This window comes from Centruroides sculpturatus, unplaced genomic scaffold (genome assembly GCF_000671375.1).
Source record: "Centruroides sculpturatus isolate CEXI.00-Female unplaced genomic scaffold, Cexi_2.0 scaffold286, whole genome shotgun sequence".
NCBI classification, from domain to species: Eukaryota; Metazoa; Arthropoda; class Arachnida; order Scorpiones; family Buthidae; genus Centruroides; species Centruroides sculpturatus.
In genome coordinates, this window is record NW_019384581.1 from 641,791 (window position 1) to 655,794 (window position 14,004).

At 33.7% G+C, this 14,004-nt stretch overlaps 1 protein-coding gene across 1 annotated transcript in view; it reads left to right on the forward strand.

Annotated features, from left to right (window-relative positions):
* Positions 1-10,434, forward strand: part of LOC111624480 (M-phase phosphoprotein 8-like) — a 99,658-nt gene extending 89,224 nt beyond the window's left edge. The window contains exon 8 of the mRNA XM_023367325.1: positions 9,447-10,434. Within this exon, the coding sequence (XP_023223093.1) occupies positions 9,447-9,615 (169 nt within the window). The 3' untranslated portion in view covers positions 9,616-10,434. The remainder of the gene's footprint in view (positions 1-9,446) is intronic.
* The last annotated feature ends 3,570 nt before the right edge of the window (positions 10,435-14,004 follow it).

Below are 14,004 nucleotides of genomic sequence, written 5' to 3' on the forward strand. Positions count from 1 at the left end.
TGACGTGACATATGATGTAACTCGCCGTTTAATCGCTTGTATAGGGCGATCCATATATTTGGCAGCTCCAGAGTAGGTGTGTTGCACGTTTCAAATGATGTTATATATAGTGACTCCCATATATAGAGTAGTCTTCGGTCGTTGCATGCCCTGAGTATGGTGGAGTGGGCCCATAATGGGTTATAATTCATGTCGCACACTCTTCTTGCGAGCTCAGTGCTGCACCTTCTTTTTGCTATATCATCTTGGTGTTCGGTCAGGCGGGTAGCCAACATTCTTGCTGTGGCCCCAATATATCTCGTGCTATTCCCCGTTACGGGATTTTCTAACGGAACCGCATAAATTCCTGACTTCTCAAGGGTGGAAAGCTTGTCTCGGTCATTGCAGAGCAATCTGTGCAAATTAGGTAACGGAGACAGGGGCAGGAGCAGACCATGTTGTTTAAATATGTGGCAAATGCGTAGAGAAAGCGGACCGAGGTATGGTAAGGCTGGTTGTACGTGCATAACTTCCCTCCTGTTAGTTAGCGTAGAGATTGGAAATAGCGTCTTCTTGACTTTGTTGAGTAAATGTGTGTACTTAGCACATGAGAAACCCGCTGCACGTACTGCTAAACTAATATTGCTTAATTCACTGTTTATGAGATCTTGTGTTGATGGCAGCAAAAACGTTCTTCTTAGTAGGGCGGCTATGGCGGCATCCACATAACGTGCAGGTTGGAATGCATTTGCCGGGATGATGTAAGGTAGCATGTTAAACTTATGTTGAACTGAAAAAAGTAATGTTTCCGAGGTTCTACGTACGCATAGATCCAAGAAAGTTATAGCCGCACTACTTTCTTTTTCTCACGTAAAATTGATGGAGGGATATACATTAGAGACATTCTGCATGAAGGTGCAAAAGGCTTCATCGGTGCCCTCCCAGGCTATGAGGATATCATCCACATATCGTAAATAGAGTAGTGGGTAAAGGATGGTAAGAGGGAAATCAAATGTTCTATGCTCAATTTCTCTCATGACGAGCTCTGCTAGGATGGCAGATAAAGGGGAACCCATGGGGACTCCTTGTTTTTGTAAATAAATCTTTTGATTGAAACGAAAATAATTGTTCCATGATGAAAAACAGCGCATCACGTACGTCCAATATCTGCTGGGCACTAAAGCCCTTCTTAAGGAGTAGCGAATTGACCAGCATTACAGCTTCAAACGTCGGCACCGAAGGATACAAGGCCACCACATCTAATTTATAGAAGGTGTAGGTACTTGCTTGCACTGTGCCAATGCTTGCAGTGATGGTAGTTTTGGCGGCCAAGGATGAGGGAGTAACATACATTGAATCTGGAATCAATGTACGTAGAAACTTAGCGAGTGCTTTTTCTAAAAAGTAGGTGGGGTGCAATCTCTTGTTGACTAGTGGTTGTAATGGCCAGTCCACCTTGTGTGTTTTTGGCTCAAAAAATAACCTGGGACATGCAACATTGGGTGGGGGGGTCAAGACATCCAGTTAGTGATGATACTATTCCTGGTAGGGCAATGATTCTCCTTGTTTTCCGTAGGATCGTTGGTGTAGGATCCTCACTTATTACTGTGGAACGGGATTGGCAAAGAAACTCGTTGGCTCTAAGGAGAAAATCGTCTTCTTTACACAGCACAAACTTTTTGTCTTTGTTTGAGACTAGAAGCCTTGAGTTACATCGGCCATACATCATATGTAACTCGCCGATTAAACGGCGAGTTACATCATATGTCACGTCACTGACAGGAAGCAGTACCACGCATGCGCCATATTACATCATATTCGTAACATCGCACGTAATTCAAACCGTTGCGGAATCGTATGGAAAATTATTTAATTTTAAATTTATGTGTTCTTCTATCGAACGTTCATATTCGATTAAAACATTTTATTCGCCTGAAGACGACGGAAATATATATTCGTCAAAAGCGCTCGAATGAACGAAAAAACGAGTAATAACGCTAAACACAGTGAGTTTCAACTACTAATTAATGTTACTTGGCGTGAATAGCATACTAGCCTATATTAGGTAAATATGTAAAGTACTATATTATTTTTCCGACTTTCCAACGATTATCGACACTACTGTGTGCCGGAAATAGCCGTTCCCTAACGGGTACTTTACGCGGATTCGCGTTAGTGTGCCAGGCCTGGACTTTAAGCGTGCACCGAATTAAATAATGACAAAGTTTGTCAATAACAAAATCAAATATTTAATTAAACTTCTATATACAGTATTTAGTAAAAATCAAACAATAATTTATTCAATGAAATTCAACAAGAATCAATCCGACAACTCAAATCAATCTATTTCTAACTTAATTCTATTCCCCTTTGGAATTCGACAAAATCAAAGAATTAACTTATAAACAATAATTCTTATAAATTAAAGATCCTAATCGTCACCTCAATATACTAGGAACCTATTTCCTCAAACTCTCAAGACTTTCTATAACCGTCGATCCACAAATCGAATAACTTCAAAATCCTATCGGACACCTCTCTCTCGTTCACTGCTATAAGCTCGTTGCTATCAGGAATTCACCTCGTTCGTTTTCACTTGAGTTAGAGGCTTTATAGTGTGAGGTGACGTCACAATTCTGAATGAGCTCACTCTCCTCATTTACATACTTATCTGTAACATTAAATTTTTCTTGTTTATCTGGCAGATTATTTTCCGACAATACTTCGCTAACCTTTTACATTATTCTTTTTAACAATTATCGGGATGCTTTATTCTTTTAAGGTTTAGCGATTCCTAACTGGGTTGTGGGGTCTTCCCCCCCCTTTTTTTCGGTGCGGACTTACTTTTTTCCGCTTGGGAAGCGCAAGTGTGCGCGAGTTTTTCTACGGCGCTTTTCTTTCGTCGGTGAGTTGGTTTTTCTTCTATTTTTAAGTTACTAAGGTGAATGGTGAGGAAACCTTCGTCTTAAATAAACATAAGCCCCAAACAAAATATAATGAAAGCAAAATAAAAGTAAAATAAAAATAAAGCTCAGACTTGGTTCCTTACAAATATGCTGCCTATGACCAAGATTCCCCATAGCCAATCCAACAATCCAGAAAGTGGATGTTGAGATTACCTGAAATTTTTGATCCATTCTATCAAACGATTATTGTGTCAAGAATGCCATTGTGAAGGGGGTTTAGGTTCAAGGTAAATGGTTCCTATAATTATAGATTTCAAAAATAAGTCCATAAACCTTTGACTTGGTTAAAATTTTTAAAAACATTTCTAATTTCAACATTGTTGGTCACTCTTGAAACACTTTATCTATTATGTTCTACTTTGTAATGAACAAAACTATTTTTGTCTTCATATGTAGACTAATGAACATCAGCTCCATTCTTGTACTGGAAAATGAGAAAGATTATGAAGACTTTCACAACAATTAGATATTTAGGATAGTTTTTATTAATTTTGTATTTGTTTGTTTTTTATATGATCATAATTAATAAGAATAATACAGTAAGAGACATAGATACAAAGTCCAGAAAATATTTCTAAAGCATTTCATTTTTAGATTGACTTAAAAAATATATGTTCCAAAGGTATTATAACATAGTCAACCATGGACCTCAATATATTTGGTGACCCTGGAAACAAGTTTCTTGATGTTGATGCCATAGAAATCTCCCATCTGTTATCATTGCATTTTGAATCATGTTGTTGTCATCAAACTTCTTTCCAGAGAGATGTTCCTTCAACCTTAGAAACAAATGATAATCGCTTGGGTTCTGCAAATGGATGTTTCAAAGCTTCCCACTTAAATGTCTGCAACAACTCTTGTATGAAGTAAGCAGTATGCAGATGAGCATTATCATACAATAGGACATCATTATATTACATTTGTCTGTTCATAACATCTTTGCCATAAACCAAAATAAGCTGCCAATGAATTTCAGCAGCAGTTTCTCCTTTTGTGCAAAGGAATCAAATCACAGGACAAACCTCATACTTGGTGGAATTACAAATTGAAATGGTCATTTTAAATACAGATTACAAGCATGAAGATGCAATTAAAGTCACATGATTCAGACCCTAACAGAAGCAGCAAATTGAAAAAATAATAATTTTCCTTGAATTTCTACTGGTCTTATATCTTTACTTTCCAAACCTTGTAAATTTTCAATTTAAAGAATATGCCTTGTAAATTTTCAATTTAAAGAATTAATTGACATTCCTTCTTCCAAATAAATCCAAGTGCAGATAATTTTCAACTCTTGGAAAACTCAGAAGTATAAAAGTATTGTATACAAAAAACTAAGTACAACAAATTTGGATTTCTTTACATTTGCATTGTCAAAAAATTTTAAACTATGATGCAGTGGACTTTATCAGCCTTGGTAACAATAGCAAAATCATTTGTGAAAATTAATTTTTATCTGTCTTATGTTAAATCTATGATCTTAATGCTTTATGCATTGTAAAATATTCCTTGTAAAAATATAACTTTTCTATGTTAAGTGATTTTAAGTTTTATTTTTAGCTTACTACGACAGTAGCAGATCCAGGTATTGGTGACAGGCCATTTCTAAGAATTTTATTGCTAACAGTAGTTTTATTATTTCTTTCATAAATGTTTATTAAAACATAACAATCTATTTATAACAATCTATATTGATAATTTTATTAATTGAATTAAAAATTGTACCCTCTGATTGGCTATTGAAATAGACCTCTTTTTATAACATGAAATTTATTGTTCAACTTTCAGACATTTGATTATATATGAATTTTAAGGAATGCTGTGATCAAATCTTGTCCTATTAATTATTGTACTTCTTAAATCACACAATTTAATAAAATTAGGACATATTACACATGAAACTATCTGATCTTATCACTGTCAGTGCCAGTTGCCAAATCTTAGTAAATAATAATGACACTTCTCTCTTTTAATAAAATATGATTAAAAGAAAATTACATGAACACTTAAAAACTATAAAAATTCCAAGAAATTTGAAGATAAATTTAATGATGGATTAATTTTGAGTGAGATCTAGCAATATGCATTAATGTAGTTGAAAGAGTACATTAAAGAAATCAATTATTTAACACCTAAACACAATCAGTACCTTGACTTTTCTTACTTTATATGACTTTTTTGTATGTCTATCAGTGTGTTTGTAGCCTTTTTACAATTTTTATATTTATTTTAATTTTTTTTTACCCTTTTTCTTAAAGTACTTAATCATACAAAAATTTTTTTATCCAATTTTTATTTTATTATTTAATTTTTTTATTTTTTAAAACAAATATTTTATCCTGGTAACTATTTATCAGTTTTAATATTTTTCTTTTACTTTTTTATATTTAACTTTAAAAAAATTGTTTTTTTTTTACAGTTTTTTAAACAATTTTAAGTCATTTTTGAGCTACCAGTTTTACACCTTTTACAAAGATTTTTTAAACTTGATATTTTTACATAGGTAATAAATTATTTAGTTATTTTGCTTTTTATTCTAATTTTGATTTTAATCTTATTTTGTAACTTTTTTGAAAGTTTTTAGATTACAATTCATTTTACAATCTCCCTTTGGCACCCTACAAGGTAAAATTTTTAAGATTTATTTTATAACTTGACATTTAATACTCAACAAATGGCACCCTATATAGAAAATCCTTCTTAGTATGAAATTCAGGAGCTAATAATTGTATAAAATAAAATAAATTGTATAAAATAATTGTGACTTCAAATTATTCGAGATTTACATATTTCAGTATATGCCAAATGCCACGTAACTGATGTACTTTATTAAGTAAATGGAATATGGCTAAGTATACAGAATGCTATTTTTGTTAATTAATAATAATATAAAATGCTCAAAATTGTCTATTTGGCATTGCATGAAGCAGTGTTAATATTTTCTTAAATTATCGGCATTATTATTTTACTTGAAATATTACTACAAGTATTTTTGACAAACTTCAAATTGTCTTCTTCAGATATAGTATAATGGAACCTTACAATTTGAAATATGTTTGGAACACATTAGTGTATATATTTCAAATTGTAAGGTTCCATTATTCTATACCTGAAGAAGACAATCTGAAATTTGTCGAAAGTACTTGTAGTAATATTACAAGTAAAATAATAATGCTGATAGACAGTATTAATATTTTCTTAATATAAATAAACTGCAGGTAAACAGCACATGTCTGGTTACCTGCAGTTTATTTATATGCACATGGTGAAAACCTCAAAGATTGCCAGATACTTTTTATAAAAAGTAAAGCAGAATTCAACCCAAATCTAGAGCCTTACAATTATATTGTGATGTTTCGTTTGAGGGCAATATATTATTGCAGACAGGAAACATATAAAACAAGTAAAAATACAAAATTTTTTTTATTCATCAAACACAGGTTCTTTAAAATGATTCCAACTTACAGACTATTGGGTTCGTATACATTCAATAATCGTCTACACAAACAAGCCTCTATTGTGGCAACCAACACATGACTTATAGCTAAACTTAACCTACTTACAAACTAAGGAAGGAGAAATAAAATATAGATAGGGATAGTAGTAGAATAAAGGAGAAAATACCCGGGAGTTTTCTGCCACGTGGTCTCGGATGATTCACCGTCTTGAAATTCTTAATGACTGCAGACCTTATTTTCTTTCCTCTTATGAACGTCTACGTTTTCTGAAGTTGTCTTGTGGTCTTCCCGCTTGCCGTTACTTGAACATGGGGGAACTCGATTTCTTTAGCAATTGCCCTACGTTCCTCTATAATTCAGCCGTCTTACAAGGTTCCGATACCTCTGATCTCTCACTATGCGATCAGGGTATGATCCTCCTTCGGTTTTCTATCGCAAGGTTTCTTACTTCTTGCTCGACCCCTCGGTCAGGACCACGCTCGTTTTCGTCCTCTCTCGACGAAATCACAGCCGCTTCTCCTTTCTTTCACCTCGCTTCCTCTCCAGGGGGTTATTGCTCCTTTTGTCTTCTTGACATTGTTTCACAGAATCGGTGATGTCACCTGAGGGAATAGGGATTAAGGGAGAAAGTTCTAGAACAGTTAAGACAAAAGAACAGAGGAGATGCTAAGCCTAACTAAAATTAACAAAAATATATATAAAACTATGGCCGACAGCCACAATATCAATCTGCTGCTTGTAATCCTGCAATCTTGAAACCCAGCTATATTTTGAGATAAGAGAAATGGGTAGTCCATGGGTAAAGTAACACCCAAAAATGTGTTACTTTAAATGCAATATGCTGACCAGATTTAGAGTTGTTCTTGGTCTATTGTTCTCTTATAATATGGAGGCACTTCAATATAAATAAATGAGCTAACATATGCATATCACAGTTCAGACAGAATTTTCACTTCAAATTTTGAAGTAACCTTATTTTGAACTAACTGAATTCCTCAACATGTAAATCTCTACATCCCCAGCTGGGACAAATAGTACAGTTACAAACTAATAAGATTTTAAACTATGAGTTTGAATTAACAAGGATTTCCTGTATTACTCTCAGTAATTAATATCAAACAATAAATTTTTTACATTCCTTTTGACTTTGCTCAGGACCAGTCCTTTAAATGTTTCATTAACAATTGAAGAGAGGTCTAGACCCAAAATGCATTCTTCAAAATGACAGTTCTATGCGATTTTGTCTGCACTTTCAGATACTTTTCTGTGTGATAAGTCCTAATCTTATCAAATTGTGTGATTTTAAGATATGCATTACATGTGAAAGTCAGAACTGTTTAGTATCATTAACTTTATTTTGTAATGAAAATGTGAAAGTATAAGATCCTAAAGACCTTTCTTCTGAAAAGTTAAAGTGCATGAAATAGCCAGGAATTATTGTTTTGATATTTGGAGGGAACACCCTGATAACTCTTTTCTGTACTTCTACTCACATGTCAAAATCATTCTTCATTTTTATAAAACTACTACTGAAATCACATATAATATGGAACAACATATTCCTATTTCAAACCATTATATTAAGTTTATTAGAACATATGGGTTAAAAATATTAGTATATTGACACAATCAAATAAAGCCATAAGAGCATAAAATAGATATCTTTGCAGATTGTTTGGTTTTTTTTTATTGCCAAATTAATGCTAAATATTAAATTTTAAACCTTCATGAGATATTTAGAGATTTTATCAACAATGACGTTTCATGATTAGAGATAAAAGTGAATAAACTTATACAGTCCAATTAGTTAATCAAACTTTCTGATATTATTGATTCACCTTATGTATTTTTTGTTGTATATGTAAAATGACTTGCTTTTCTGAATCACGAAAAACATTATCAATTGGTTAATATTATCAAAAATTAGCAGGTTCCAAACCATTAAAGTTATAATACATTATAAAAACTTTGCTTATTGTAATTATAATTTCAGTTATCATTATCTTCAGGTAAATAGACCTTTTCATGCTGTATTTCCATTCTAGCAGTCTTGGCATGATAATTAGTGGAGTTAAAACCACCAATAATTATGCTGGAATTAACTGAGTTTAGCTTAAGATCCAAATTTAAGATAAAATATACATTTCCAAGCTTAGTAGGGCAACATACAGACCATCACTGAGTTACAGTCGTAGAAACAAAAACATTATTATTATTATACAAAATATACACCTTATTGCTGAGAATCATTTTTACTACTTTAACTTTAAGGTTATTGCATATTGATTTGATTATAGAACAATTGTAAATGTTCCAGTAAACTGATAACGGCCTGCTGATCAGGTTGAAAATGTTAGTTAAAGTAGTAAAAATGATTCTCAGCAATAAGGTGTATATGTTGTATAATATTCAATGAGTCTGAGTGTATGTTGAAGTATTATTATTATATTAAATTTGTAAAACTGACACTAATATATTTATCATGGTACTCTGTTTGGTCTTTATTCTTGGAGATGTTAGGTAGTCTCAGCTCAGGGTTTCTGTGTACTTCCTCTATACTTAGGGCATTACAACCATCTGTTCTGTATAGGTTAGCAATTATTATTTGTTTCTTGATACTTTCTGTAAACACAAGACTATGTTAATCCTAGTCCTGAAAAGGTTCTTTTTGTTGGATATTGTAATAACATCATTTGTGGCGATAAAAAGATTAGTTTTTCTCAGTTACATCTCTATTTAACAGAGGCCATAATACAAATGTTTTTGTTGTGATTTCCTATGTTTGACAATGATGAATTGTAATACCATGTATAATTTTAAGAATTATCATCTGTTTTATGTTTAAAACCTGTGGTCTTAATACTCATTGAAATCTTGATTCATTAGAAAAATTTGTTATCTAATGATCTCTGAATTTGCTACATCAGAAACAGTAGTAATGAAATAATAATTAAAATTATACATTAATATTTAATTTTCATATTTTTATAACTTATCAATGCTATTTACGTCATTTTAATAAAACCATAAACTTTTCTTGCAGAATTAAATATGCTTTTGAGGCATTTATTAATAAATTGCTAAAAGGTTCTTCTTGTAAAGTCCTACATGCACTTTTTCCATTGCATTGTTTTACATTAAATGAAGGACCCGACTTGTACATCACATTTTGCCATGGTGTTCCAACTGAGAGGCAAGGTAATCACATTTAATATCATCTCTTTATAATCTATACTTATATAAATATATTAAGTTAGTTTATTTTTGACTCTGCATATATTAATTTTTACTATTATCATGATAAAAGTTATTTACTGAAGACCATCTTCAAAATAAAATTAAAAAAAATGTAGTTGCAGAAGATGCTTAACTTTTTTTTTATTATTGGTATCAAGAGTGCATTTTTAGCAAGCTCATTATGGGTTTGGCCAGGTGATGAGGGATGGTCCATGCAAAATTCTACCCTATTGCAAAATTCTTGGGGGTTTTTTTTTCCTATTCATTTGGATTCAATCTCAGATCCCCAAATCTGTCAACTTAACCACTTTGTCATCTATATGGCTACTTACTTCTGTCAAAGCAGTATTGGAAGCAGTACTGATTGGAAGTCATGTTATATGATGTGTTCAAGGATTCTTGTTGCTGCAGCATCCAGCTTGGCTTCCATTGGTTATCAGTATTTGACCAAGAAGGACATAACAATACTTTCCTAATTTTGCCTTCATAGACTTTTATCTGTTCCCTAAAATGAAAGTGAAATTGAAGGAGATAAAAATTTAAATAAGCAACAAAGCAGAAGCTGCAGTGACAAAAGCCTTTAAAGACATCAAAGCAATACTGGATGCTATTTTTTATGATAAGAAGCATTGACAATTGAAAAAGTGTGTAGGTGTAGGAGGAGGTTACACTAAAAGTAGTATGGTGTAAGAATTATATAAGTATATATGGATTATTTATTTATATATATCTGTTACCGCTAAAGCTCGAAATCCGTTAATGTGCGCATTACCTAGCTAATCTGCAGATTAACTAGGGTGATCCGTTAAAGCTGCGAAAATTATTCCATTTCTCAAATTACCTAGGTAATGTTCAGATTATCTAGGTAATCTGCAAATTACCTACTAGGCACTCGGTAAAGTGAAAATAAGATTTTTGCTGGAACAACAGCAACGTTTCTGTACGCTTAAATTAACATAATGTTATTTATTTAATTTTCAATATCTAAAGAATCAAGTTAATACAATCAACAAATTAGTTGATTGAATCAATCATCAATCAATTAAAAAAACTTTAATACAAAAATCAAACGGTTTAAAATATTACTACAATTAGGGAAATGAATTTGCAAAACATATGATAAAATTGTACTTACTTATTAGTGCAATCTAAAGATTGGTGACACTTTGAATTACGTAGCAATTGGTTTTTGCGACAAGCACGCCTATTTGTGGTACATTTAGATTTGCAGTCACATTTTCTGAAACCCTGCCCAGTACCAAGGGATTGTTTTATTGCTGTTTGACGTAAAGATATTTCTACAGCAGGGACATCCATCTTCTTTCGTTAAAAATCTCTCTTTGCAAACACTGAATTCAGATTTTGCATACAATTGTTTTAAAATACCTGTTTTAGTATCAAGTTTATAAAAGCCATCCTCTGTTTTACTAAGAACCACAGCTAAAATTGAACGTGCATCAGTTTTTGCTCTGTCTTCTTCGGGTACTTTAATTCTCACAGCGAAACCTTCATCGACGTTTGGGTGCTTTGCATTAGAAACTGCTAACATTTTCTTTGCTTGCTTTTCTAAACATTTCTTGGCTTCATCACGCTGTATTTTCTGATCCATATTCTTTTTACAGATGATGCACAATACATTCTTACCATACCCTTCCTCTTTAGGATCTACTTCACCACAAACTGCGTGAACAAACATATTACACGATTTACACTTGTGAGCACTTGATGCTGCTTTTGAGCAAACAATACAGACTATGTCTTGTATAGTGCTCTTTACAGGCTCCGTACGAAACTGTGATGGCGATTCTGCTGAAGTTGAGAGTAACTCAGTGATGACTTCTTCAACTTGCAGAGGCGATTCCTTGGAGGTGCAGGGTAACTGAATATTCTTCGTGACTGCATCATCAATCAACGGTATAGAAGGCAGTTTAAGATTACTATCGGTAAATTCTTGTATTTCTATAGGTGATTCTGTAGAAGCGGGGGATAACGGAATGTCCTCTTGAGTAAGATTTGACTGTGATCTCATAATCACAGTCTCTTGTGAATCTTCTAATTTTTCAAGGTCTTCTTCAGTTTTTATCGAATGTCAAACAATTCTCCGGCATGGACAAACTTTTTCAAACCTTTCTCGCGCATCTGACAACGGCTCAATGAGTTTTTCACAGCCTCGTACAGTCAACACATCACACCTTTGAATTATTTGATAATCTCGAGATGATTCTTTCTTCTTGGAAACTTTTATTTGCTTTACATCTTCAATTATGGAATCATACTTTGGTTTGTTATTAAAACACTACGTATTATATTTTAAATCTTCGCTAAAGAGGTTTGCGAAGAATCTTTTCTTGATTTTACTCACCAATTCGGTGCTTGCTTGCATTCTAGGATTTAAATTTATCTACGTAAAAAGAAGGAGTGGGGAAAGGAAGTGAAAGAAACAAACTTTTGAACTTTAACGATACGGAAGCCGTTAATGTGCAGATTACCTAGATACTCTGCAAATTACCTAGGTAATTTGAGAAATTGAACAATTTTCGCAGCTTTAACGGATCACCCTAGTTAATCTGCAGATTAGCTAGGTAATGTACACATTAACGGATTTCGAGCTTTAGCGGTAACATATCCATAATAAAATGGTAGAGAAATTCAATTGCTATGTATTTTCCTATATATTAAGAAGAAAAACTTAAAAATTGTACACATTAAACCAGGATTGTTATAGTTAATTTGAAAATTTAAGACTATACAAACAAAGAGTCCTTTTTTCCCCATTCATATCTTTTTTAATTCCAATCCAGGAACCACAAACATCAGGTGACTTGAAGTAAAACTTCTAAAACAGACAAATGCTATTAAAAAATTCACAATTAAAAATGATTTCGACGTCGACCTTTCTTTCTAGGCTACGACGTCTACAAATGTTAAAAACTAAATTATTCATGACAGCATTCATGCTGGCTTGGACCGTAAATTCTATCAGTGACTGTTTATGGCACTGAACTTTTTAAGAATCCTAGAAAATGCCTCTGAGATGACAGCAAGCTGAATACCATCAGTTAACAGCTGGAGAAGGAGACCATATCCTGGAGCTGCATGACTCTGTTTGTTGATGCACACAGTTGATACATGTATTGGGAACGATATGAGTATCATCCAGTGATGTGTGACATGATAGACACAGGAATATTTGTGAATACACTGAAGAGGAAGTGGATCACACTGGTGCATGATGGAGTGCACAGACCAGCAGATTTGCTTAACGGCTCATCAGGACCCATTTTGCCATAGCATATGACATCCAAAGCTGCCTGTTGCTGTCAATGGATGCATCTATATCCAATTCAATCCAATCCATTTACAACAGGTTGCATGCATGGCAATCAGCAACTGGAATGCCATTATCTATTCAACACAGGGTTGCACACCTGGCATGGTGGTGTCATCATCACAACTGACCACTGATTGGCATCAAGTATTGTTTACAGATGAATCCCACTTCTCTCTGTGGAGAAATGATAGCCAGGATACTGCCATGCACACCTGTCCACAGCTATGTGCCAGTCCTTTTCGCTGAGTGTCACACCAACTCCAAATCAGGCATAATGGTTTGGAAGGCATCATGTTCAATCAGCGGAAAGCCCTGGTGAACATTTCTGGTATTCTGACAGCGAACCAGTACATCACTTGAATTGTAGGCCTGTGTTTGGCCACTAGTGCAGGCTAGCTAGACCTGATATGGTGTTCAAGCAAGATAATGCCTGATTGCATGTTGCATGGCAAACTCTCACCGACCTGAATGGAATTCACATCTTTCCTTGGCTGTCAGCCTTGCTGGATCTCTCCCCCATTGAACATCTGTGGTCAGACATGAGGTGCACCGAGGACCACCATCACTTATTGTAGATGGCATGTGAATCTCAGTGGACACAGGTTGGCAAGGGATACCTCAGGTAACCATTAATTGCCTCATTGATAGTATGACTCATCATATAACAACCATATTTGTTACTGAATAAACTTGTGTCTGTTGCATATCTAACATTTCTACTGGTCCTGCAATGTGCATTCTTTGTTGTGATTTCCCTTTTGAGAAGTGTATAAATTCATTTTAATTTAAATGTTCTGGAAGAAAAGAGTCAGCCTCGAGCAGGATACAAATCCACAACACCTGCATAGCCAATTATGCTACCCAGACCTCAATTCAAACTTTGCTTCCAGAATTATTAATTTTAGATATAACTATACTGGTTACTCACAGTGCCAACTGCGGATGACTCTGGGCCAGTTATTTTCTTCCAGAACATTTCTAAATTAAAAATTAAATTTATCACAAGATGGCAGCTTAACTGCCTACCTCTAGT